Raw genomic sequence first — 27,626 nt, 5'->3', positions numbered from 1 at the left:
TTACTGTATTTTCCCTTTTTCGTTTAATAAATTGGGTAATACGAGTGTAATGGTGACTAAAGGGTGTTTTTTCATGTCCTCTATGCTCTAACTATGAAAATATTTGATTTACAAATAAGGAATCCTACTTCGCGGAATTGCATTTATCACGGTAGGGTCTAGAACCGATTAACCGCGATAAACTATGTATAATGACATAGTTTTTGTGATCAATCATTATGCTTAATGATGTTCAATTTGTAACAATGAAAATACATCCTGCATATCAGATATTTACATGACGATTCATAACAGTAGCAAAATTATAGTTATGAAATAGCAATGAACATAATTTTATGGTTGGGGGTCACCACCACATGAGGAACTGTATTAAAGGGTCACGGCATCAGGAAGGTTGCGAACCACTGCTCTAGAGCAAAGCAAAGCTGAGGAGCACTGCTATACAAACAAGCCTCTAATCAGCGTTTCATTAATGGGCTCTTATGAGTGAGCAGAAAACAAAGGATCAGCAGATTATGTGGGGAAATCTTCCAACAACAAAGAAACACGGAGGGAGAAGACAGGATAGGTTCAAAAGAGAAAGAAAGGGGGGAGTCCTGTAAATTTCATATTCTAATATATGCACAGACAAGGGAGCATGTTGTATCCATGAAAAATATATAGGTTGTTAGTTAAAGAAAAGTAACTATAAGGAAATAATAAGATAATGATAAATATTAAAGAAACCTAAATCACTGGCACTGAGTTGATCCCAACTCATAATTCATAGTAACTAAAAATGTGAGAGCAAAACTTTAATAGAAAGTTCAGAAGATAACAATCAATATCCCAAGAAGTAGAAAAAAGATTTTAGAAAAACAGGAAACAAAGGTAAGAAAAACAAAATAATCCAAGATGTCTACATGTAATTAATATGCCTCCCAGAGGAAGCAGAAGAGAAGAAATTATCAATGAATGTTTCCAGAACGGATGGAAGGGCAGTAATTGTCACAATGAAGGGCCCAGCAGGCGTCTGGTACAATGAATAAAAACACTACCATGTCATGTGCCTTTGTAGTTGGTGCATAATTTTTAATAATAGTCCTATTGATTGGATTTCCTCGGAGGAGGAAAGATATAAATCCAATCACAGACAGCACTGTACTTCAGAACAGATCTCAAAATGTCTTTTTTGACAAGGTATGCAACCCCATTCCTCTTTCCTGTGTCATTCCCAGCACAGCAAACCATGATTATCAGTTTCAAAATGGCCAATAGTTGATTTCAGCTCACTGATGGCCAGGATATTGATCTTTAGCTGTTCTATTTCATTTCTGATGACTTCCAATTTTCCTAGATTCATACATGGTATGAATGGATATAGGTTGTTAGTTAAATATATATTTATTTTAAATTCCCATGATTTGATTTTTGCAGCTGTTTCTTCTCACCTGGAGTTGGGCCCCATCAGCAAATGAAGACCAGGTAGGCTCTGCTCGCTTAGGCTTCACAGGTCTTGCGTCGTCATGACTATTGCTATGTGAATTACGGTGCTGGCAGGGAATACTGAAAGTACCCTGGACTCCCAAAAGGTCAAACAAGGCTTTCTCGGAAGAAGTAAGGCTAGAGAGCTCTTTAGGGCCCAGGACACTGAGACTTTGTCTATATACACTTTGAACATGTGGTCAGTGGAGACTCATCTCTGGAGAGGATATCCTGTGTTGTAAAGTGGAGGGGCAGCAAACAAGAGGAGGGCTCTCAAGGAGATAGACTAACACGATGGCTGCAACAACGAGTTCAAGCAGAGGAACAATGCTTACGGATGGCACGGGCGTGGGCAGTGTTTTGTTCTGTCGTGCCTAAGGTCACTGTGGGTTGGAACCAACTTGATGGAAGCAACCATGTCATACTCCATTGAGATTTTGTAAAATCCAGAATAACAAGATTCTATAACTTTCTAAAAAGACAACAAAACCTGGTCAAGTATAAAGGGTTGAAATAAGAACAACCAAAATGTATAGCAAAGTTCACTGGAGTAAATACCTTCAAAATCACAAAAGAAAATGAAGTTGAACCACAATTCTATATCCAGACAACATGATGGTGATATTAGAATGGAGATGTTCAGATATAAAAGTTTTGAAAAAATTCTGGAACCCATGTAGCATATTCAGGGCAGAGGAGACAGTAAGAGTGAGGTGAAGGGAACGTTCAGATGACAGGAGAGTAGCAAATCCAGTGTGTTAGTCTGGGTAGACTAGAGAAACAAATCTATAGAAACTCATATGTATGTAAGAGAGTTTTATATAAAGGTAGGTGTCCAGTAAGAAAGCATCCCAACCCAGTGCTGTCCTAAACCCTTAAGTCCAACATTAACCCATATGTCTGACACCAATCCACAAAGTCCTCCTCAATCTCACAAAACACACACTGTGACATGGACTGCAGGAGGAAAGCCAAATCGGTGAATGTGTAAGCATCTCAGCACTGGCAGGGGTCTTCACATGGCTGCTCCAGCATCTAGGGCTGCAGCAGGGTAGGTCCATGCGGCTTCTCCTCAGGGATATCCTGCAGGAAGTGAGCCTTGCCAGCTGAAGCAGGGAACTGGCTAAGGCAGCTGCACCCTGGTCTGACCATCAGAAAGCAAGAGACCCGAGAACTAGAAAGGCAAGGCTCACGGAGCCATTTATCCCTCCGCCCTTCAATTAACCCCACATGTTTATCGGCCAGGTTGGCAAATAAACCTAACTATCACACCCGCAACCAGTCCACAACAGAGCAGGAAGAAAGTCCCAGGAGAGAATGTCTCAGGGGTAAAACTGAGCTGACAGATGTGTTTGATGTTATAGAATCGTATATTAAGAACTTATTAGAGGGAATGGATAAAATTAGAGACAGACAAACAGAAACCTTTTTGCCTATCAAGAAGCAATGTAAAATTGTGAGAAACAAAGAACACCCTCCTCCCCCGCCCAATCCAGTCAGTGAGTCGATTCTGACTCATGGCGAGCATATATAAGAGAAGAGAACTATACCTTAGGGTTTCCAAGACCAGAACGCTTTAGGGGAGCAGATAGCCTCATCTTTCTCCACTGGAGCAGCTAGTGGATTTCAACCACCAACTTTCCAATTAGTAGCCCAATGCTTAGTAGGAACAATATTTACACAGTCATAAAAATATTTTTTAAAATCAAGCAACATATTATTTGTATTATAATTATAATGTATTATAATCAGAATACATGAGGAGTTTGAGTGGTAAAAAGATCAGTCCTAACCTATCTTTGATGGCCAGATAATATGACTTGAGACTTCAATCTCTCATGATAAGTTGTCTATGGTTGCAGGGGTGACTCGGTGACTCTAGGTACAAAGAACGAGGCACTGCCCAGTCTTGCGTCACCATCACAACTATTGCTACGTGCAATGAAATGGATCTCTGTTACGTGTCTTTTCTCACCAAGGTTTTGTACCTCCTACCAAATGATTGGGTGGGGTTATGAAATAGGCTGCTATGAATCACCACATGGATTAGTTTGCCAAGAATGCAAATAAGGGACATGATACCCTTGTGGGAGTAGGACTAAGCATTATGAGGTGTACAGAATGCTACCGAGGGATCTGTCCATTTTGCCATCCCGTTGGCTTAAAATGAGGCACTTAAAAGGAAAGAAAGGGGGGCCTGACTACCACCAAGTGTTGGGGGCAAAGAGCATTCTTTAGAACTGAGGCCTCTGTGCTGGGAACCTGCTAGACCCAGGAGACAGAGAAGTAAAACATTGGACATGTAAAGCAGCAGCAGAGCCAGCAGAACCAAACCATCAAAAGATGGCACATCCACCTTCCTAGCCCACAGAGTGAGACGCTGAGTGCATTTCGGCTGGGGGCTTGTTGGCAGAGTGGGGTGCCACTGGGCAATTGATGGAAGTAGGTTTGTTGATCTACAAAGTGAGAGAGCTGGCACCTTTGGACCAAGGTAGAGTGGGGTGCCTCCAGGCACTTATTGAAGGAGCTAAGTACTGTATGATACTTCCCTGAGCAGGGCAGAGATTGGATTGGCCCAAGGACTGCAGAAAGGCCTACCTGATGGCATACCAGAGAAGAGCCTATCCCCGGCTGATCCAAGAACTGTGTGTCATTTCTGACGCCTAATTGTAACCAGCCACTCCTCTAAAAAAAACCTCACAATCCTGAGTATTATGTGTGTATTGGCCATTGCAAGAAATAAGAAATGACTGAACCCAGAGAAGCAGTGAGTGCTGTGGGAGAGAAGGGTGGTGTCGGATTGATAAAAAAAGTGGTGAGAAGAAGTATGTCTAAACCCCACTTCATAGAAAGCCAGTCTGACGCTGTAGCCACACCATTTTTATACTGGGTTTGAGCCCGCGGTTACAGCCGCTCATCTTAACAGTCTTTCTCTTCCCTTTATCCTTGACCTCTACCAGCTATGATGTTACCTCCCGATGTCCTGTCCAAAGTACGTGAGATGACGTCTCGCCACCCTCGTCTCACGGTGCAGCCCAGCGGCATTTCCTCCAACACAGACCTGCCTGTCCTTCTGGCAGTCCACGGTACACTCCAGATTCGCTGCCGGCACCGTCATTCATGAGCACCGCTCCTCCCTCCGCCCTCCTTATTCACTGTCCAGTGTTTGTCAGGCAGGGGAGGCGACGGAAAATATCATGGCTTGGGTCGGCACATTTTAGTCCTCAAGGCAACATCTTTGCTTTTTTATCACTTTAAAGGGGTCTTTTGCAGATTTGCCAATGCACTACATCATTTGATTTCCTGACTTCCGCTTCCATGATGTTGATTGTGGACATATAACAAAATGAAATCCTTGACAACTTCAATCTCTTCTTGCTTAATCATGATGTTGCTTATCACTCTCCCTATTTTAAAGATGAGGAAATGGTTGTACTGAAAGGGTAAGAAACTTTTCCAGCATCACACTGCTCAGAGTTGACAGAGCTGGGACTCAATCACAAGCAGTGTGGACCAGAATGTAGATGACTAGCTTTGATGGAAACTAAAGAAAGAGGATTTCATTAATGACAGAAAAAAGCTCTCTGATCTTCACCTATTGATAAACTAAGACAGTCAAAAGCAATCAGCATAACAGACAAGAAAATGTATAAGGCATATATTTTCTCATAGCTCTGAAATCCTGTATTTTTCTAACAACAACAACAACAACAAAAAACACAGCCTAAAAAGCTAGGGCAGCAAAAAAGGAAAAGTTGGGGGGAAAAAATTGCAGTCACACAAAGTGTAGTTAAAAAATGACTAAGTTTCCTTGATATATGAATTTGTTGGAAAACCATTTATCAACAGCCTGTTTCTCTCTAGCAGGGTCCCTCAAGCCGAGAGCCATGTCATTCCCCTTTGACTGATTAATTAGCCAATCAGGGGGCATTTTTCATTGTGAGGCATGATGGTTTATTTCAGCTAATGTTTGGTCTCTAATGGCAACATATTAAAGCCAACTCGGCTATTTTAGCCCTGTGGAGTGACCAAAAGGGAAGGGCAGAAGATAAATCAAAAGAGCTCCCTTCAGTTTCCCTTCAGTCCTTAACAAAACCCCCAAGGAGCAAATGGCTGGGGGAAAGATGCTCTACCAATAAAGCGAAGATACAAATAAAAGAAAGGTACAAATGCCTTCAAGCCAAGGGTTATCCTTTCCTGTTTCTGAAAGCAATAATTTATCCTCTGTTGATTAACAGACCACTGATAGAATAGGTAACAAAAAGTCAATATCTAGCTCTTCTTCCTTTTATCAAAAGCTGGGCTCGATAGAAAATCTGGCTCTGCAATGCTTCTTACTCACTTGGAACGATTTCACCTGCTCTCTGGATTAGAGGTGGCTAGTGAATAACCCAGTCTCAAGCACTTATCCCACCAGGATGATGCCATTCAGAGAGCTGTCCACTGTTCTACAAGTTCTCTAAGCTTCTATCTGCTCCAATGGCTTTGTCTTTGACAAGCACGAAAACACAAAGTCAAAGTCCAAGTATCAGAGGAATTCAATTTCCTACTGTAATGGCAGACAAAATGTGCAGTATAATGAATGCCTGGTGCACTCAACCAGATGGTTCCACGTAGCTTGTCTTTGATGCCCTCCCACACTCAAACACACAAAACTACCCGGCCATCTTGCCTCCACATAAACCAGTGATTACACACTGGCTGACTGTGTCAGTGAGACAAACTCTCTCTGCGACAACTACAAAGCTTCTTCTCTGTGCTACCTTCAAAGCTCCAAGAAGATTCTGATCTCTCAGGGGAGACACACAAGACACCAGCAAATTACCCATAGTTACCACGGATCCTACTCCTATACACTCTCTGCCAACCACACCCTCCCCCACAAGGTATTTTCATAAGCATGCCACCCTAGGTTTGTGTTTTTTTAACAGCAACATGTGGAAAACAATTAGTACAGCGTGTTTACAAAACATCTTCTGGGGGAGGATGTATTGGGGAAAACTGGTAACGTGGTGTTATTCACATAAAAATACAACAGTCAGTATGTCAGGAGGTGACAACCACTAGCGGGGAAAATAGAGCAGGACAAGATTACTGATGGCACAATTCATACATTTTAGATCCCAACCACCTTGGTCTTGTGCTGCTACTTCAATTGCAACTCACAGCAAAGTGCATACTTATCGCTAGGTAAAACGTGCTTCTGTCGAAGAGTACTGCAGCAAGCCTACACCAGGAAAGTCTCCCGCCTTTCCAGCGCTGACGGCCAGGGTGGGAATGAGGAGAGGTGGGAACAGTGATGGGGGAATGTGAGCGATTTAAGTTTTTGAGCCAAACTCTGAAAACTGTTTAAAAACCTCAACCTACTCACAAATATGTAAATGACATGATGTGTTCATGACAATTAAGAACTGCCATCAAGCTGATTGCAACTCCCAGCGAGTCTGGGGAAATAGCCTTTAATTCAAAGACATCTCAAGAACACAGGCGAAGTATGAAGGATGTTTTTTTTCTAAGTGGTCTTTCTTATGTAGCACTTGAGTCTCTGGGTGGGCCACATGGTTAGCATGCTCAGTGGCTAACTGAAGGTTGGCAGTTCAAGCCCACTCTGAGGCACCTCGAGAGAAAGACCTGGCGAGCTACTTTATAAAAAAAGCAGTCACTAGAATCCTTTGAGGAGCCTTGGTGGAGTAGTGGTTACAAGTTGGGCTGGTACCCGAGGTCAGCAGTTCACAACCACCCGCCGCGCCACGGGAGAAAGTGGAGGCTTTCTATGCCCGCAGAGGTACAGTCTCAGAAACCCACAGGGGCAGTACCCGCCTGTCCTAAGGGTCGCTATGAGTACGACTGAACTCAATGGCACTGAGTTGAGCTGAGAAACCTTCTGGAGCACAGTTCTAGTGGGACCCATGTGGGGCCGCCAGGAGTTGGAATTGACGCCGCAGCACCTGGAGAGAGATGGGGATGAGTTAGGGGATACGTGATAGAACTGAAGAAAGAATGGCCACAGTACCAAAGGAATAGCAAAGGGGAGAGTCTGCTTGAAAGTTAGTTTTCAGATTGGACTTTCAGTGAGAAATGGGAAAGAAAAAGGATTCAAGATAAATGACGGAAAATGGCACAAACTGCAAAGACCCCTCGATTAGTGGGAGACTTCCAGGAAAATGACCACTAATTAGGTATCCTGGAAGAGTATGATTTCTGTGATAATCAAGTTAAAGAGGAGACGACCCTGGCCTGACTTCCCCAGGAGAGATGCCAGAGCATGGTGTTTGGAGAAACAACGAGGGACTGCTGGTCACGCATTCTCAGCCTGCGTTTGGTTTAGGAGCATTTTCTCTGGTGATAAGGCTGGATCAGGAAACAAGTCAGATAAAGGAAGGAAACGAGTGTGGGGGAGGGAAAATGAGAGAGAGCAAGAGAAAAAAAAAAAGAGCATCAGGAAATTCAACTTGATAGGAACTGGTGGAATGTTTTTCAGTGTCTCGTACTTGTGAACCCAATGGGCAAAGTCTCACAGGCATGCACACACATGTACTCACGTGCACAACTCCTGGCAGGCACTGATCAGCAGAAGTACCTGCGCAAATCTCAAGAGACCCTAGTAAGTTGAATTCAATATATTTGATTTCTTTGTAGAAAGTGCATACAGCTCCAATTTAGGTGCATTCCCATCCAAAGTTACTGCCTCCCAATTAATAACGCAGTACAAAAACGGTGAGTGCAGGAAGAACTTAAGACATTCGAAATGTACAGCCTGCCCTCCCCAAACAGAGCGGCTTCAGATACCAAGGGCTCAAACAGAAAGTAAATGTTTAGAAAATAGTGATGGCAACCTCTGTACAAATATGCTTGATACAGTTGACGTATATGGGTTGTTGTGAGAACTGTAAGCGCCCCCAATAAAATGATCTTTAAAAAGGAAAAAAACGTTTTTCTGAACCGATGGCCGTCGCAGGGGTTGTTCGCTGTTTCAGCAAGTGCTTCTGGACAGCCAGGTGCAGCTAAGGAGAGATAGTGCATGGTTGCTGTGGGCTGAGGAAACATCACGTGCTGGTAACGTCGGAGGACAGGCCCTGAAGAGATACGGATGCTTGAACTTTGCCAGCACTGAAACACGGTCAGATCTAGAGTAAAGCGCAATGTCCCAAACCCAATGTATGGCAAATTGGGTTGATTAGATTGTATCTGACCTGGAGAATGGATGGATGTATATTTCCTACTCCTGTTGAAGAGACGGCTACTTCTTGATCAAAATAGTTCTCAAGGAAAAGATGATTCAAATACCAGCCCTGAAGATATATAAACCAAGATGTTTACAATGAACAACCTCTTGAAACAGGAGATTTCAATTTATGGAATCCCTACCATGTACCAAGCACTGGATCAGTCACATGCTGGGGACACGGAGAAGAGGGCAACACAAGTCCTTGCTCCTTATGTTTTCAGAACAGGCACAGTGTACTCTGTGAGAGAAAGCAAAAGCAAAAAAAACAACAACAAAAAACCCAAAACAAAAAGCCCCAACAATTTCCTAGTTATCACTGAAATTCTTTCTCTTCTCCATGCCTGCAAAAACAAATCCTCACTTCTTTCTTTGGGGAATTTCCTTGTGGATAATTTCTTGCTATTCCTATCACCTGAAAAGTGGTGCTGTAATCTACAGTACAATTGGATAGCTGCACAATTACTTTTTATCGTTAGATATGTAAAGATCAGGTAGAAGACAGAACAAGGAGTGACTTAAATCTCATCAACAGGCCCTACCATTGGAGGCTAGCTTGAATTGCTGCTACTGTTCTTCCCTTTCTCTAGATTACGTTCTGGTTCTGACTGGCAAGGTTAGCTCTACCACACGATAGGACAGGGCTTCAAATAATCTGCAGAAAAATGGAACAGAAAGATAACGGGCTTTTCCCACGAGCCTTTCGAAGTACCTTGTACAAGGCTTACATTTTGTTTCTGTACATTTTGGTTTGCTTTGAGTGGGAAAGAAGTTTTTTTTTTTAATGTAAGCTCTGTTTAGATCAAGAACCCCTTTGAAAATCTATAGAAGCTCTGAGCTTTAAGCATATGTCCATGCATATATGCATGCGAACCCACAAATTTTCCGTGTAATTAAAAGGTGTTCACCAGCGTCACTATCATGAACATGATATCATGAGTTCTCCTTTGTTGCAGATGACAAGCTAGTCACACAAGAATGATACCACTTTATAGTAAAATATTACTTTATAGCTAGATACATTCCTGGAACCACTTTAAAGTACAGGACTTAACTGATGGATTTGGACTGTACAGAATCGAATGACCTGCTTTCTCCACGGAGTTCTCTGCAGATCATTAAGATAGAAGAAATAAAATCTAGCATAGGTAAACACAGGAGGTAGGTTAGCCCTTAAAACCTCGGTATTGACGACTGCCAAAAGTCGTAGCTGCAGCCCCAAACTGTGAGATGAAAGATCTATGGACACTATATTCTATGTCAAATTGGACAATTTTGGGTTGGCTGGGGTCACCAAGGGTTAGGAATGGCGATGGTGGTAGGCCAGCGCAGAGCAGATCTCTGGTTGTCTAACAGCTCAGAACCCTAATTGAGAAAATGGCTTTTACAGACCCCACAGACTGTGGCAAAGTGACATAAAATTAGACACACAGATGGTACCAACGTCAATGTCTTGATTTTGATCTGATATTACAGTTATATGAGATATAACCATTGGGAGAAGCTGGTGACAGATACACAGACCTTGTCTTTGCAACATCCTGTACATCTTTCTTTTTCTATTGTTTAGTGAAAAACAAAAGGTATTAAGACTATTCATCAAGAACTGCTGATTTATTTTGTTAATATAAACATATTCAGATCATCTAACGCATCGCACAAGTGACAGCATCTGTGCTCCAACACTCAGACTAGCGCCCACTACCGCCCACAGCTCCCCTAGGAATGGAGAATCGTTCCCAAAGTCAGTGCAGGACTGGACTCATGGGCTTCGAAACCCAAATTAGTCAACTCTGACAAAAGGCAAGGAGGACATTTGAAAATGTAAACCACTATTTCCAGCAAAATGAGATTAACAGTCAATAATCTTCCCACAAACCTAAGATACAGTGTTAACCACTGATGACTTCTAACAAAACCTCCAAGAACACCGCTGAGCCTAAGCACATCACTTCGACACAGATGTAAAACAAAAACCCTGTAAGAGCTCATTACCATCGGCAGTGGGAGGGCTTACTGGAAGAACACTGACTTCAGCTGGGAGGGCTGGACTCCCACTTTCCCTCTTTGGAGCTTTGGAACAAATCTCTCTCAACTGTGTCAGAGCCTTGAGTTCCACTGAACTACACAGGAGGTGAGCATGCCAACTTCTGAAGCGCCCGGCGCAGAGGCTGGCACACAGAGATATTCAGTAAGTTAAGTACTTTCACAATAGCCAGGAGTGGTGGAAGTTAATAGGCCAGCTTTCAAGTGAGAGTTCTGGTGTTGCACAAACCCAAACAGTGGTCAATGCCCAAGATCCTTCTAATCGATTTGCAGAAGACCAGCAAAAGACCAGCCCCTTGCCCGGAGAGGCAGCCTTGCACTAACATTCAAAAGCACCAGGGTTTCTGAGATTTGAAGGTGTCGGACCTGCAGCAGAGCCTCTGCTCTGACCATGTGAAATATAAATCCAGGCCAATGTTGCTATGAGGGTCAGGCAGTCAAAATAAATCAATATTCCTTCCAACTGAGAAGAGCCGCCCAAAGAGGTCGTACTTTCAAACAAGTCTGATCAGAGGCCTCTTGCTCTTGGCTATCAGGGCTGTTGTAACTAACACAGTAAGGGCTCTCAGCAACAACTTATTCAAGGAGGTACCAGTGTACCTCGGGGAAAATCTAACTTACTATATGAAAACCCACATGTACATAAGAGATAGCCTTAGAAGTGACTCCACTTAAAGGAAGATTTTTAATTTGCTGTCTTAAAATGTGATTTGAATGTATATATATATACACACACACACACACATTCAAATATATATATATATATATATGTTACACACACATGAAGGGGCTTATGCTTATGGAAAAAAATGGAATGAAAAGAACAGAATTTTCCCACAAACTTTTTGAAGGCCCCTGGCGTATGTGCACGTGCGCGCGCACACACACTCCATACGCCCCTGATAAAGTACAGTGCATGGACCTAGAACAGCATCAGAGAGCTTGTTAAAACCTCATACCCCACCCACACCTCACTGACCCAGAATCTGCACTGTAATGCCCAGATGATCTGCCCGCACAGTACAATTTGAGCAGTGATTTGCCAGGCGTTATTCTCGGCACCACCGTGGGAGGCTCTACCAACACGTCATGCATCAGGGCGTTTACCAAGGGTTCTCAAACATACTCCTTACCACCATGAAAATCACCTGAATCGTCAGGGTCGGCTTTTCAGAAATGTCTTCTTTGTTTAAACACTAACTGACACCTGGCCTTTATCCCAAGATCTGTCTTTAATGGGTTTTAAAAAGATCCACAGGGGCCAAGGATGCAGCTGCTATAGACGGAGGGCAGCATACTAATATGAAGCAGCCTCACCAAGAGTTAAGATTTTAAATGTACCCTCAGGAGAAAACGTCAAACTAGAAAGAGAGGAGGAGACGTGGCTGATATAAATCTTGCATGAAACACAGTATTATATCAAGGTTGATCTTCTCTACCAATTACACCAAAATAGATTTTCCCTGTGCTATAGCTCTAGGAAATTGTTTCTGAAGCCCCTCCAACCCAAAGGAACTGCTCACTTTAACATGATTATGAATGACCACGCCACCAGCAGGGGACACAGTGATGACAAACCTCATGGCTCCTAATGCTCTTAAGTCCTCAGATGGATGTCTGCCAGAGGATTACAAACCTCTAATCTCCTTTTTAACTCAAAGGTTTCCTGCACTAACCACATAACTTCTTTTAAAGCCCTACCAAAGCCCATAAATATTTCCTTCCCTGATCTGTTCCACTGTGCGATTTCAAAGAGGGCACTGGCGAAGATGAGGGTAAGGCTGGAAAGGTTGGCAGCAGGGAATGCCAAGCCTTGGAGAGAAGTGAAACTCATGGGCAGCTCTAGTGGGCTGCGGTGCCAAGGGGCGAGGTGTGGCCGTGGTAGCAGGGTGTTAGAGGACACCGAGTATAGAGGGCAAGGACGTTGAGAGGTTGGGTTCTTCTCGAGGATGCTGACCTCACTGAGGACAGTCAGAGAGGAGTCGGAGAGACTACCTAGACCAGCCAGGTGCCAGGGCAGTGGCTGTTGGTGCATCAAGTTGCTTCCACCTCAGAGCCGCCCTGTGCATATGTGCAAGAGAGCAAAACGTGCCGGTCCCGCGACACCGCACAGTTGTTAGGTTGCAGACCGAGCAGCTTCCTCTTTGGGGCTGGCCCTCTACTTGACCACGCAGGACATCCTTTTCCAGGGACTGGACCTCCCTGCTAACATGGCCAACGTCATGAACCAGGGAGAACGGCTTAATCCAGGGGCAGGCTCAGCACGGAGTGGGAGATGCATGAGAAGCTGGGTTCCCCGATGGTCGGGGCCTTCCAACACTTGCGAGGAAGCAGAGCACTTAGCGCGTCCCCGTCAGAACACTTCCTGCCTCACGATCCCTTGCCTTTCGCATGACTCGGCACTCGAGGGCAAGGCGAAAAGTACTGCTAGAACAGCACAGAAACTTTACTACATCAAAATATGAAGCTATAAATCTAGGGCTACACCCTTCTGAAGGAAGGGGTTCTCTCTCTCTTAATCGTTCCCCAAAGAATCCTCCACTCTTCGATTCACACCACACCAAAAGGGCGGTTTTGGTATCTTCAAGGGACTCAAACTGTGTTCCATTTCAACGTTCTATGACTTTGGAGAACAAAAGGATGCCTGGCAGGGCAAAGGCGGGGCTGTGTGGTGGACAGGGAAAGGCGTCCCAGGACAGGAAGGGTCTCGCAGCCCTCACTGCCCCGGAGGAGTCGGCAGGCGCGTCGTCCTGATGAAAAAGAATGACTCGCGGCAACTTTCCGGGTCTTGTTTTCAGCAATGTCATTCCCCCTTTTCTTCAGACTTCCTCAGAATAAAGTCCCCAGGACCATGTGGTGTCCTTCAAGGGGATCCATCAAGACTATTTCTGTAGAAGCTCCTAAAGGAACAGGTGCCAGGACCTTCTAACGTGACCTCTTAACCTTGGATGGAACTGGCCCGGCAGAAGCTTTCGGCAACCACTGTTGGATTGGAGTTTTGGGGGGAAGGCACCCTAAGGAGACTGAGACAAGTGTATCACTGAGAGAGCCTGTCTGCAGGGATCCGCTCACGGAGAGGCGTGCATGAACACACTGTGTGTGGAATCAGTCTGTGTGTGTAGCTGGAGCCCTACAAGCACTATTTTTGGTTGCTCCGTGGAGCTTACTGGGCACCCCCGCCCGCCCGCAAGCAGCCGCGACTGGTTTTCCTTCAGTGGCTCCTTCCCTGTGCCCTTGCTCCAGCCTCGCTCGGCTAGGTTGTGGGGACAGAAAAAGGGGAAAAGACCTAAGGACAGCTCGAATCGAAATCTCTACTAACATTTAAAAATGTTTCATACTCAGTGACAGGTAGGCACTACCTGGAAAAAGACGTCGGTCTGCCTGGAGAAGGGCCAGCAATAAATGAGACAGGTCTGCCCTTTTGTTCTCGTCACCAAGGACCATGGCAAATCAATAAAGGAAGAGAATCACGATGCACTGGATTGGTTGGTTCACCATTCTACCAACCAAAGATGGCAGAGTTTTCAGACCACACCAATTTTCAATCTCTATTTCAATTATCTCAACAAATCTACATTGCAAAAACTTTTTCAAAACTTCTAGTCGTTTGCTATCAACTCTACATCCGGGATGGCCTCTTACACTTGAAAGTGGAACAAATTTTTTTTGCCATATTATACACTCCAATTTTATGCTTGGGTGGAGGTCTGAGTTTTAGATGGATCACATGCAAGGTGGAGTTTAGTCACCCTACTCTTACCTTCCAGGTTTGAAACAAAGAGTTGCATAAAGTGAAGAAAACAGTGTATCTCGTATTCCAGATTTCTGACCCGAGCGCTTCTATTCTGTCCTGCAGGGTTGCTGAGCTGGAACCACCCCCTAGGCAGTGGGTTTAGGATTATGCATCCGAGTCTCCCTCTTCAATCCATATTCCAAATTATTAATGTAGTTTGAGCAAAATAAACAAAATTGCTACATGCAACCTCCCTTTCCTGAGTGGTGGGATACATATTTTCCCTTTGAGCTTTCTAACAATACGTATTCTTCCCTGAGTTGAATCCAGTTCTCAGGAACCAGAAAAGAAACAAAACCTAACAGATAATATCCGCTTTTAGAATTCCTTTCAAAATATACCACGCACCAACTATTATTATGATGAGGACGACATCTGGCCTTGGTTTGAAGGATCTACTGGAATGGGGGGCGGGGGCATCTGAAAAAGACTCTGATCACCGGCACGAACAGTCCTCCCCCCAGCTGAAGATGAAACCGTGTGGAAACATCACTGCAGTGTGGCGTCATACCTCAGGAGCCTTCTGAGTCTGTCTTTTCCCAAAAATGCAATCAAGGTCCGTTTTGCTCCGGGATGAGAGATCCTTCCCTAGAAAACAACATAGTGCCTTTCAGGAATAGTGTTCTTTGACAAAGGACAACCACAGAGTTAAAGGAAGAAATCCCAGCAGGGAAAATGTTTCTTGGAAAAAACCCAAACAAACCAAAAAAGCATGGTGGCAATGGCCACTGAGTGGTGGGCGCCGTGCCGTCTGTCAACTGATTCCCACTCCCCGAGGGTGGCCCCATGTGACCGAGCAGAACTGGGTTTTCTTAGTGGCCTCCTTTAGGGGGCAGACTGACAGGTCTCTCTCCCTTGGAGAATTTGAAACACCGGCCTGTGGGTTAGCACCAAGCACTTAAACATCTGCTGCCAGGGCTCCTTACAATGGAATAAATTATTTACCACTCTTAATTAATAAGTAAAATTGTGGGTTTTTTTGTCACCTAAAAGTCAAATAATCGTTTTAGAATGAGGACTCTGCACTCTCTCTTAATTGCAGACCCTTCTAGAGCACGTGAACTGGGAGGCAAGTTAAACTCTAGGCTGCTGCATGATCGCTAGGCATTCCACGTGTGATGTCTGGGTCTCAGGGTTCTCCGTGAAGGAGCCTGGTAGTGCTGTGGGTTCGGGCTGCTACTGCAAGGTCAGTGATTCAGAACCACCAGCCAGTCACTCCCCAGGAGAAAGCAGCAGCTTTCTGCTCCCGTAAAGATGGACAGCCTCAGAAACGCTGGCTATATGGTGTGGTTGCCAGTTGAAATCTACGCCTTGGCAGTGAGTTTCCTTGGGACGTTGCGGTAACTGGGGGGATTTTCATTTATAAAATAGATCGTATTCATTTACAAAAGATATGGGCCACTTAGATGACAAAACGAAGAATAAAATAAATGCTGCTAGATGTCTAGCCTCACAGCCCCACATATATGCACATGAACAAGAAAGAACTCATGGAGGTTTATTACTTGAAAGATTGAGCATTGCAAGTTACAAGTGCAAATAAAATGTACTATATAAGGATAAATGGATTTCAGATTTTTCTTCTTAAAATTTTCTTTACCATTACACCTCTATCATCTCAAAATAAAAGAATATATAATAAGAACAGAAAATCAAACATCTTCTGATAAAACTATCCAAAGGATCTGATTTTTCATTAATAAACAACAACAAACCCACCTAAATTCTTTAACCTTAACTTCAAACCCACAAACCAGCTAACTTAAAATTGACTTTTGTGGAATTTCAACTTCTACCAATAACTCCCTGTGAGCAGCCAACCAAATAGATTTCCCTTTGTCCACACAGCATGCAGGGTCCTTGCGATCAACAGTAACTCCCGCAGGGACAGGCGCAGGCTCTGGGGGAGTGGGACATGAGCTTGCACGCAGGCATTTTTCATTTGAGTTGGAAGCCCAAGTTCCACCTGCCACTGGCTCACTTGTCATCTTGGGTTTCCTGTAGCAAACGGACTTGGCAACGTGCTATCTTGACCCTGAAGGTTTGAGTTCACTGCCTCTCACTGGGGCATTCAAATATGATATTGCTCAATGACTCCATGAAATTCAAAAACAAAACAAAACACCCTGCCATTTGATTCTAAATCACTTGTCCAAACCAGTTAGGTCCCTTGGCAGCACTGCCAGATGAAAAGGTCCACTTATCATGACCTGTTCCTGTCAGGACTAAGTGCTCCCGTGGGGGACCAGAGGTCAGTCGCTCGCTCGCTCTCTCTCTCTCACCTCAGCTAGAAACCAGTCCTTCACTGTTTCTAACTTATCATTAAGGAGAACCCATTTTAAAAAAGACCCCAAAGGGAACCCATTTAAGAACAAAATGAAGCCTATCATGGACAGGAACTCAGAAAACAATGGGGACTAAAATGGGTCCCAATGGGGAGAAATGGACCCACACAGGAAATGAAGGTGCCTACCCTCAGCTGTGTCACCAACACAACTCATTAGTCACTGCGATGTGAGATAAAGGAGTGGTACTTAGTTCAGATTGTGTAACAGCCATCTACCCCAGCCCATCTTCTGGCCTGAAAGCAAGGCTTACAGAAATGCACACGAAGGTGTAGCTGACAATGTGACACGGAAAGAACTGCTGGAGGAGGTGGGAAGACAGGCTACTTGGGGAGAGCCACACGATAAAATACAAAAACACTGAGATGAAAAGGCGACCTAAAAACCCAAGGACAGACTGCTAAGCTGATAGCGACAGGAAGCGGTATCAATAAAGATGCAAATGTTTCTACAGTTTTGGTTCTGCGCCCTCGTATCAGAAATGTCTATCCTTTAGTCAAGAGTTCACGTAAGTAAACGTAGAAACCAGCACTGCTATGGGGCTTGCTCTGGACCTGTCTGGAAACAAGGGCAGAGGGAAGAAATGAAGTCAGAGAGCAGCCAGCAGAAAGGAGCGTAAGAGGCGAGAAAGCTGTGGAGATGGAAGCAGTATTGAAATACTGATCAGTGAGTGATCTTCTTTGAATACTTCATCAACATCACAACGTTATGGCCACTTCTGAGTAAAATATACACAATAAAATGAATTTAACGGATAATTAGTTTTAGGTTTGAGTTGTGGTCAAACTGGAATAATACTTTTTATAAAGTTTTAAATTTTACTGATAAACTCAAATGACAGTAAAAAAATTATGAGTAAGAAATGCGATCCACGACCTTTGATCCCTCTGTCTATAGTTTTCAACTGGGCACAGCATTTTGGAGAACCAGGAAGTTGCTATAAGAAAGCCCAAGAAAAGAGGAGCAGCTATTTTCCAGGAGAATCCCTTATCAACATTTTAGATGTTTTCCAAATCATGAAGGCACGCTGGCGACAGTGGGTAAGCGTTGAGTGGCTAGCAAAAAGGTCAGCATTTAACCCACTGGCTACCCCACGAGGGGGGTGCGGCAGTCTCCTTTGGCGAAGACGTACAGCCTTGGAAACCTAAGGGGCAGCTTTACCCTGCCCTACATAGTTGCTATGAGTCAGAACCAACTGAATGGCAATGGGCTTGGTTTTTATAAAAATCACCACAGTGACCAGGCTTTCCAGTCTACCGGAGTAGAAAATTGAAAGGAAGGAATGTTATTTCTGTAGCCAGGCACACCACACCGAGAACGGCAACCAGGAAGCCACTGGAACTAAAAGAAATAGAACAAGGACTTACGGCTATGTGATTTGGAGATACTTAGTTTAAGAGCAAAGAATTATACGTCACCTCGCAAGTGCTCAGGAGAAAACTATCGTTAGAACACTATAGCAAAGGCTCTTGCACACATGCATCTGTAGAGAATTATAGCTTATCTACTCCAATTAAAGGAGCAAGGGCAAAGAAATCAAGTTTTTGAGGTCTATTTCTTTCTTTCTTTTTTTAATGTCTAACTAGGAAGCTTCAATTTTTGTCTATGTAAGCAGCTTCAATTACCGAGAAAATTCACCTGCATGCCTCATGCTTTTATTCATTTATTTTAGTGAAACCAAAGGGAATGAAGAATAAGTCTAAAGCAAGACATCATGACAAATTCATTAAAGTGCCAAGGTTAAAAAACAGAAGATCAGAGTACGGTGCTGAAGCGTGAGATGTTAAGCCCACCGCCACCCATCTCATTGAGACCTACAGGACAGAGAACACACTGTCTGCATCCGTAGGCAAATCTTTCTCCTGGGGAACAGCTTGAAGGCCCATACCTTCAAGCTTGTGGTGGGCAGCCAGGCACTTTAATCACTGTGCCCCCCAGTTACCCACACTGAGTGAGTCTGCCTTAGAAGAAAGACGGTGAGGGCCCTTTTCTGGAGTCAAACCACAGGAGGGGTCTCCAGGGGCACAAAGAGTTCGTGGACTACTATCTGAAAGGTTGGTGGTTGGAAAATACTTGGAGGAAAGGCAGTGGAGAAAGGAAGTGGTCTGCTTCCAAAAGGCACAGCCAGGAAAACCCACTGGAGCCAAGTTCTACTGTGACACACAGGGGCTGTCCCAAGTGTGACTCCAGGCGCCAGCACGCAGGGCGCCAGCAGAATCGGACGAGGAAACGCTGTCCCTTGACCAGCCACCAGCAGAAGCCGACCGTGGGAAGGAGCTCACTCTGCACCAATACTACCAGCCTCTACAAGTCCCTGTTTCCCGATCAGCAAGCCAACGAGGCCAAGCATGCGTCCCACAGGCCTTGGCCAAATATTATGAACTGTCACAGACGAAGTCTGAGTAAATTCCCCCTATGAAACTGCACAATGACAGTTGCTATAACTTTCATCTAGCCATTATACAACTGCGGGGGGCAGGGGGGGGGGAGCGGCGCACAAATGTCTTGACAATTTCCCACTGTTTAGCTGAACATCTTCCAAACATAATTTGTGTAGATGGTTTCTATTGTCCTCCCCTGCAGATGTTGTGAGGTGCCATGGAGTCAGCTCCGACCCATAGTGACCTTATGCACAACAGAACAGGACCCTGCCCAGCGCTGTACCGCCCTCCCCATTGTTCCCGTGCTCCAGTCCACTGTTGTTGCCACGTGTCAATCCACCTCCTGGAGGGCCGCCTTCTTTTCCCTGGGCCTTCCATTGTACCCAGCAGGAGGGCCTCCTTCAGGGTCTGATCAAAGTCTGTAAGACGGAGTGTCTCCATCCCTGCTGTTTTTCGAGCATTTTTTATTTAGAAGACACCTTTTTGGAGTTAGGCTCTTAATGAACATGGATGAAAACTTTTAACCATCCAAAGAATTATTTCAAATTAAAATAGCACTGGGTACTAAAGAAGTTATATATCAGACCTGAAATGATGTCAATATTTAGATATACAATGATATTTGGTACTATAATCTCTTGAAAGGAAAATATTTTTATCTTCATTCATTACCAAGCTGTATGAAATGCCACCTATGTTTTAGTTTCCTGAACCATACATGCAGTTACAATTTGAATAATTTTTATCAACAAAGCGAGTTCATTCCATTTACATGTCATGAGACTACTCCAGAGCTATAATCCTTGTTTTCCACAATACCGAAACCCAAGTTTCATGAGGATAATTTCTGAACAATCATAAAACAGAACCCAGGTAAGAGTAGGCAGGAACTTACTTTTGTCTCCATTTTACAGAAGAGGGAACTGAAAAAGTTACGTGACTAATCAATGCCTGTCCTGAAGTCACACAACAGTAATAAGGGTGACAGAACACATTAGTGGCCGAAAGCAATCCTAGACAAAACGGAGTTTCTTCCTCAAATCCTTAAATCCAAAATAATACCTGCTCTAAAAGAAAGTATCCCTTTTTTTAAATGAAAGAAAAAAACTTTTTTTTAATCATTTTATTGGTGGCTCATACAACTCTTATCACAATCCATACATACATCAATTGTGTAAAGCACATTTGTACATTCGTTACCCTCATCATTCTCAAAACATTTGCTCTCCACGTAAGCCCCTGGCATCCGCTCATTTCCCCCTTCCCTCCCAGCTACTCCTTCCCTCATGAGCCCTTGATAATTTGTAAATTATTATTTTGTCATATCTCACTGTCCATTCTCCCTTTCTACCCCACCCTCCCTCCACCCTCCCAGTATCGCCACTCTCACCACTGGTCCTGAAGGGATCATCCGTCCTGGATTTCTTGTTTCCAGTTCCTATCTGTACCAGTGTACATCCTCTGGTCTAGCCAGATTTGTAAGGTAGAATTGAGATCATGATAGTGGGGGAGGGGGAGCATTTAGGAACTAGAGGAAAGTTGTATGTTTCGTCGTTGCTACACTGCACCCTGACTGGCTCATCTCCCGAGACCCTTCCGTAAGGGGATGTTCAGTTGCCTACAGATGGGCTTTGGGTCCCCACTTTGCACACACCCCCATTCACAATGATATGATTTTTTGTTCTTTGATGCCTGATAACTGATCCCTTCAGCACCTCATGATCACACAGGCTGCTGTGCTTCTTCCATGTGGACTTTGTTGCTTCTGAGCTAGATGGCTACCTGTTTACCTTTACAACCCTAGATGTTATATATTTTGATAGCCGGGTACCATCAGCTTTCTTCACATTTGCTTATGCACCCGCTTTATCTTCAGCAATTGTGTCGGGAAGGTGAGCATCATGGAATGCCACTTTAATAGAACAAAGTATTCTTGCATTGAGGGAGTACTTGAGTGGAGGCCCAATGTCCACCTGCTACCTTAATACCAAACTTATACGTATATGCACATAAACCTATTTCCCCATCCTCATATATAAATATATTCACATATATACATACCTTTATTTAGACCTCTATAAATGCCCTTTGCCTCCTAGCTCTTTCCTCTATTTCCTTTGCCTTTCCTCTTGTCCCCTATCATGCTCAGCCTAAATGAAAGAAATTTTTAATAAAACAAATGCTTACTGTAGGATTTAAAGATGGAAGACAAACATTTTCTGTACTACCTGGATTGTTGTCTCTTTTAGGTTTTCTACTTATTTTCAACTTTTGACAACCTATTTGGAGCCCTTTCTTCCCATGGAAGACCATCAGCCAACCTAATCTGAGCAGAGAGCACATGAAGGCACAGCACACCAAGCAGCCTGACGGGGTCTCAACAAAGGAGGGGCTGAACTCGGCAGAGAGAGCAGAGAGCAGCACCCCTTAAAGTGGCTTAAGGAGGCGGACCCCAGCTTCGGCAAATGCCGTAGACGAAAACATGCAGGGAGTCAGATTCTAACGGGAAACCAGGAGCATCTCTTGCCACAGTCACAGGCCATTCTTCGTTTCCGTAACTCGCTCCTCTCGGTTATTTTAAACAGGGCCTAATGAGGCACAGGACAGAGCCCTGAGGGAGTCGTGTGAAGTGACCATTCACTTTGCCTCCAAATGAAGGAGCCGGCGGAGACATCAGTGAGAAGTGATTTCTGTTTTGCAGCAGGCAGGGTGAAGAGAAATACTGGACACAAGCCATTAACACACAAAAGAAGTTCTCATCTAAGAGAATGACAAAAAAGAGCCTTATAAAACATACGGGTGGGGAAGGGGACAGGGGAAAACCCAATCCCCGGGCCTGTGTGTGGTACAGAAACTCGTCAGCATAGCTGGGGCCTCTCACGGAAACAAGCCCACATCTACCTTGTAGGAGTCCTGACCCAAAATGTGAGAACCGGCACCAGCAGTTTAGAGCAAAGGGAGATCCAGTCCCACTACCACTCAAGTTGGCAAACAGCCACAACAAACCCCAAGCACTGCCATGGAGCCTATGCCGATTCACAGCAACCCTATCGGACGGGGGAGAAGTGCCTGTGTGGGTTTCCGAGACCGTAACTCCTTATGGGAGTAGAAAGCCTCATCTTTCTCCTGAAGACAAGCAGGTGGTTTTGAACTGCTGACCTTTCAGTTAGCAGCCCACCATGTAACTACTATGTCATCAGGAGCCAGGAACCCTCAACCAAGTAGACAAGATGTGTTAGACATGCCCTTTCTGCACTTTGAAGATAATGTGTTTGTAAAATCAAAGATCTGTGGCAGCCCTGCACCCAGCAAGTCTCTTGGTATTTTTCCAACATGTGCTCACTTTGTGTCTCTGTGTCATATTTAATAATGCTCACAATATTTCCAACTTGTCCTGATGCTACTGCACATTTAATAGTCTATGGCATAGGATAAACATAGTTTTATATGTACTAGGAAACAAACAAACAAACAAAAGTGTGTGTCATTTACTTTACTGAGATATTCGCTTTATTGGGAGGGTCTGGGCCCACACGTATGCCTAAACATCCAACCCCCAGTAGAAGAACCAGCAAGTGTTGATGAGGAATCAAATGACCTTTATCAAAACCTTACACTTTAAACATATTATGAAAGAGATGGGTTTTTGTGGATGGAACGCATACTTCATTCATAAGGCTTTTCTACTGGAAAACATTGCCGGAGTGGATTTGGGCCAGCTGTAGCTTCCTTATCAGTTCAAGGTCACCATCTTGTGGTCAAAGAGAATAATTGCACCCACACATAGCTATCCAAACCGTATTAGCGAAGTGTGGTTCCTAAATCTGTCTTTAAAGTGGTTTTTGCATGTAAATCAGAACAGCTAGGCACGCCTCCTAGGTAATATTAGTTATTAAAATGTTTATCTTAGTATACAGTATATACTGTACCTTTCTATACAATAAAATCATATTTAGGGACTGCCAAATCGGTTCTGACCCACAGCAACGCTATGGAACACAGAACAGAACAGCGCCCGGTCCTGCACCGTCCTCAGTTGTTCATACGTTTGAGCCCGTGGTTGCAGGCCCTCAGCCAATCCATCTTGCCGAGGGCCCTTCTCTTTGTGGCTGCCCTGCTACTCTACCGAACGATGCGAAGGCCTTTCCTGACGACATGTCCAAAGCACATGAGACAGTCTCACCACCCTCGCCTCTAAGGAGCACTCTGGTTGTACTTCTTCCGATGATGTGTTTGTCTCTTTGGCAGTCCGCTGTACTGTTTGCCAGCACCACAATTCCAACGCACTGATTCTTTGACTTTCACAGGCATAGGAGGTGATTCAAAATGCCATGAGTTGGGGCAGGTGCCCCTTAGTCCTCAAAGTAACATCCTTGCTCTTCAACACTTTAAAGAGGTCCTGTGCAAGAGATTCACCCAGTGCAGTGTGTCCTTTGATCTCCTGACTGCTGCTTCCATGAGCACTGATTGGGGATCCAAGCAAGAGGAAATCCTTGACACCTTCAGTCTTTTCTCCGCTTCTCATGTTCCCTATTGATCCAGTCGGGAGGATTTGGGGTTTCTTTACACAGAGTTGTACTCCATACTCAAGACTACAATCCTTGATCTTCTTCAGCAACATAAATACTTTCAAATTAATAAAACATAACGTCTTCAACATAAACATAGAGCAATAATAGTGTTTTGATGTGCATTTCAAAGTTGTATTATTTGTGTGTATCTTGAATTTTTAAAACAATGGGTTCTACAGAACTACAGGTGTATGTGAACAGAGTGTCCGTAAGGCAGGGACAGCTTGTATATAGGAATGGGGGGCAGGAGGGGTAGTAATAACGACTGGACTAACAATTTAGTTCTCACATGTATTCTCTAAGACTGTCTTGGCAATAACCATGGATCACCTACATTAATTCTCCATAAAATGGGCAAACTGTGTGAAATAATGTAAGGGTCAACCCAGGAGAGAGATTGCTCATATTGGAAAACTGAATGTAGAGTATAATTCTAATTCACAGATGAGGTGTTACTTACCAACATATCACCCTACATATATATATTTTTTTGTTTTCTTACCTAGTTATATAAAAGCACAGTTGTCCTCAAAATAGCACACTGACTTCCCGTTTCAGCTTTGCCCTAAGATGTGCATATCATACAGTGTCTGTGCATGGGCCTTATCTCAACTCCACTGAACCTGAACCTGCGTGGTAACACCCCAAGGAAAGCACAGCAAGTGCTGGTAATTTAGCACCACCTTAGGTCAGCCCGGACTCTAGGCTCTCAACCTGTGGGTCATGACCCCTTTGGAGGTCAAACAACCCTTTCACAGAGGTCGCCAGATTTATAACAGTAACAAAATTAGTTACGAAGTAGCAAAGAAAATAATTTTATGGTTGGGGCTCACCACAACATGAAGACCTGTATTAAAGGATTGCGGCATTAGGAAGGTTGACAAACACTGGCCTAGAGACACCCTTGTGGCGTAGTGGTTACAAGTGGCCTGCTAACCATAAGATCAGTAGTTCGAAACTACCAGCCCCTCAGTAGGAGAAAGACAGGTTTTCTATTCCCATAAAGAGTTAGTGTCAAAAAAAAAAAAAGAGTTAGTGTCTCGGGAACTCACAGGGTCAGTTCTACCCTGTCCTATAGAGTCGCTATGACTCCGTTATCAACTCGATGGCAGGGAGTTTGGTTTGGATTAGGCCAGTCCAGTCAGGCTCTGCATCTACCCCTGCTTTTGGATGTAAATGAGAAGTCTGATGATGAACAGCAAAATGGGTTCAGAATTTCAGAATGAACATGCATCTGTTAGCAACAAATAAAAAAATGTTAAACCTTACCTTTTGTGAATTTCTTATAATGAACACGGTTTTTTGAAATTTTGGATTTTTCTTCAAGGCTGAAAGATTTCTTCTCTTTGCTGTCTGAAGAGTCTAAAATAAGATGAAAAAGAATTTCAAATTAAATTCCACATAACAAAGTCTCAATTATTCTCATAGAGTGCATTGGTCTTATTAAAATATAAATTCTAGGAACCTCATTATTTACTATTGACCTTAAATCAAATGATTAGGAATATTTTTCTTAAACTGCAGTATGGATCAGATAAGGCGATCCTCCAGAATCTGTGAAGAGAAATAGGAACTGTGTTTATAAAAATCCTGTATGCAGATGTTGATAGTTACTTTACTTGCAATAGTAAAATTACTAGAAGCAATCCAGATGTTCTACAATGGAATACTACTCTGTAAGAAAAATGAATGAGTAGTCTGATGCATATGTTAACATACTCAGCATATCCAAGATGAAAGAAATGAAGAAAAACATTCAAGCTTCAAGTTGCAATAGTGAAAGATTCTATGGGTAAAATATTGAGCAACGCAGGGCGCATAAGCAGATGATACACAGAATCACTTAGCAAAAAGAACTGGTAGGCGTCTAAAGCCATGTCAAGGGTAGCTTATGATCAATAAGAGTTGACACTGAAAAATAAGCGATGGTATTGAAAGATCAATCATAAGTGCACTGAAGACATTAACAAAAAACAAGGCTCCAGGATTGGAAGAGATTCATATTTGTGCCCATTCCAAAAAAAGGTGACCCAAAAGAATGCAGAAATTACTCAACAATATCACTCGCATCACATGTGATTAAATTTCCCTGATGCTCATTCACCAACCATTACAGCAGTACACTGACAGGGAGCTATCAGAAATTCAAGCCAGATTCAGGAGGAGCTATGAAATGAGAGACTGGCTAAAGGCAGAGAACATCAAAAAGATGTTTACTTGTGTTTTCTTGACTGTGCTTAGGCATCCAACTGTGTGGGTCATAAGAAAACTATGGATAATACTGGGAAGAATGGGATTTCCAAAACACTCCCTATGCTCATGCAGAATCTATACACGGATCAAGAGGCAGTCATACAACAGAACAAGCAAATACTGCGGGATTTAAAATTAGGTGTAAATCCGGGCTGTTTCCTCTCCCCAGACCTACTCGATCTGAGAAGCTGGACTACACACAGAAGAACTCGGCATCAGGACTGGCGGGAGGGCTGTACACGACACAGCCTCACTTGCTGAAAGCAAGGAGGACTTGAAGTACACGCTGTGAAGCCCAAGGGCCGCAGCCTTCAATGACGATTACAACTCGATGTAAAGAAGACCAAGACCCTCCCAACGGGACAACAGACAGTATCACGATGAACGGAGAAAGGCTGACGCCGTCGAGGACTTCACTCTACTTAGATCCTGGTGGCGGCAGCAGCAGCCAAAGAATCAAGTAACATAGTGCATTGGGCAAACCTGCTTACAAGACGCCTTCAAAATGTTGAAAAGGGCACTTTGTGGACTAAGATGCCCCTGAACTAAGCCAAGTACTTTCAATAGCTTCATATACATGTAAACTCTGGACAATGAACACGAAAGACTGAAGAAGAAATGATGCGTTTGAATTACGTTGTTGGTGAAGGATACTGATAGTGCTGAGGACTGCCAAAAGAACACACAAACCTGTCTTGGAAGAAGGGCAGCCAGAATGCTCCTTAGAGGCAAAAGTGGAGAGACTGCTCACATACTTTGGCCATGCTTTCAAGGGAGACAAGGGCATCTCAAAAAGGGCATCATGCTTAGAAGAGTAGAGAGTCAGAAGAGGAAGACCCTCAAGATATGGACTGGCACAGTGGCTCCAACAATGGGCTCTTAACACACCAACAAGTGTGGTGGCCCAGGACCGGGCATGGTTCCATTCTGCTGTGTGCAGGTTCACTATGAGTTAGAAACAATCTGATGGCACCTAACAGCAACAACAATAATACTGCGTCCCCAGCAGATTTCTTCTTGAACTTGAGGTTATAGCTGAATCACCTGAACAGCTTCCCTGGCTTCAGAGTACATGGTCAATCCTTAAGGGAGCCAAATTCTAACTTTCCCATATACACTCATTCCCAGTACTAATCTGAGTCTGACTGGAGCGGCCAATCTGGTTCTCCTGCTCCAGTGCACAAAAGACAGACACCACTCTCCTCTTGCCGTTCATGAAGGACAAGCTGAATGACTGGTGTCAGGGAAGAACCCTTGAATCAAAGCCTCAAAAAGCACCCCACTGCACATTATCCCTAAGCAAATGAAAATAAAAGTTTACCCTTTCATCTAACGATTTATCAATTTTTATGCTAAGTGATCATTAAAAAAGAAAAATTTAAGTATAAAAATACACAGGGCGCTAACCCACCCAAGGGGAGGGTATTGTTTATATCTCCACAGGAAAAGAGGTACCAAACTTCAACCCAGTGCTCCAAGGTGTGAAGACAACATGCCGGCGCGGAGTAGGGAATCAGTGGAGAGGTCTAGGGGGCTGGTCCCAGCCCC

The 27,626-nt window shown here is 43.9% G+C and overlaps 1 protein-coding gene across 2 annotated transcripts in view; it reads right to left on the bottom strand.

Annotated features, from left to right (window-relative positions):
- Positions 1–27,626, bottom strand: part of PINX1 (PIN2 (TERF1) interacting telomerase inhibitor 1) — a 132,236-nt gene that overhangs the window by 82,702 nt on the left and 21,908 nt on the right. For both annotated transcript variants that reach the window (XM_004707725.2, XM_045286761.1), the window contains exons 5-6: positions 25,095–25,187; positions 15,040–15,116 (exon numbers count right to left, since the gene is read on the bottom strand). In XM_004707725.2, the coding sequence (XP_004707782.1) occupies positions 15,040–15,116; positions 25,095–25,187 (170 nt within the window). The remainder of the gene's footprint in view (positions 1–15,039; positions 15,117–25,094; positions 25,188–27,626) is intronic.

Source organism: Echinops telfairi, unplaced genomic scaffold (genome assembly GCF_000313985.2).
Source record: "Echinops telfairi isolate 266 unplaced genomic scaffold, ASM31398v2 ScPeMD7_9;HRSCAF=40, whole genome shotgun sequence".
Lineage (NCBI taxonomy): Eukaryota > Metazoa > Chordata > Mammalia > Afrosoricida > Tenrecidae > Echinops > Echinops telfairi.
Note: the sequence above shows the minus strand (reverse complement) of the source record. Positions and strands in the feature narration are given on the sequence as shown.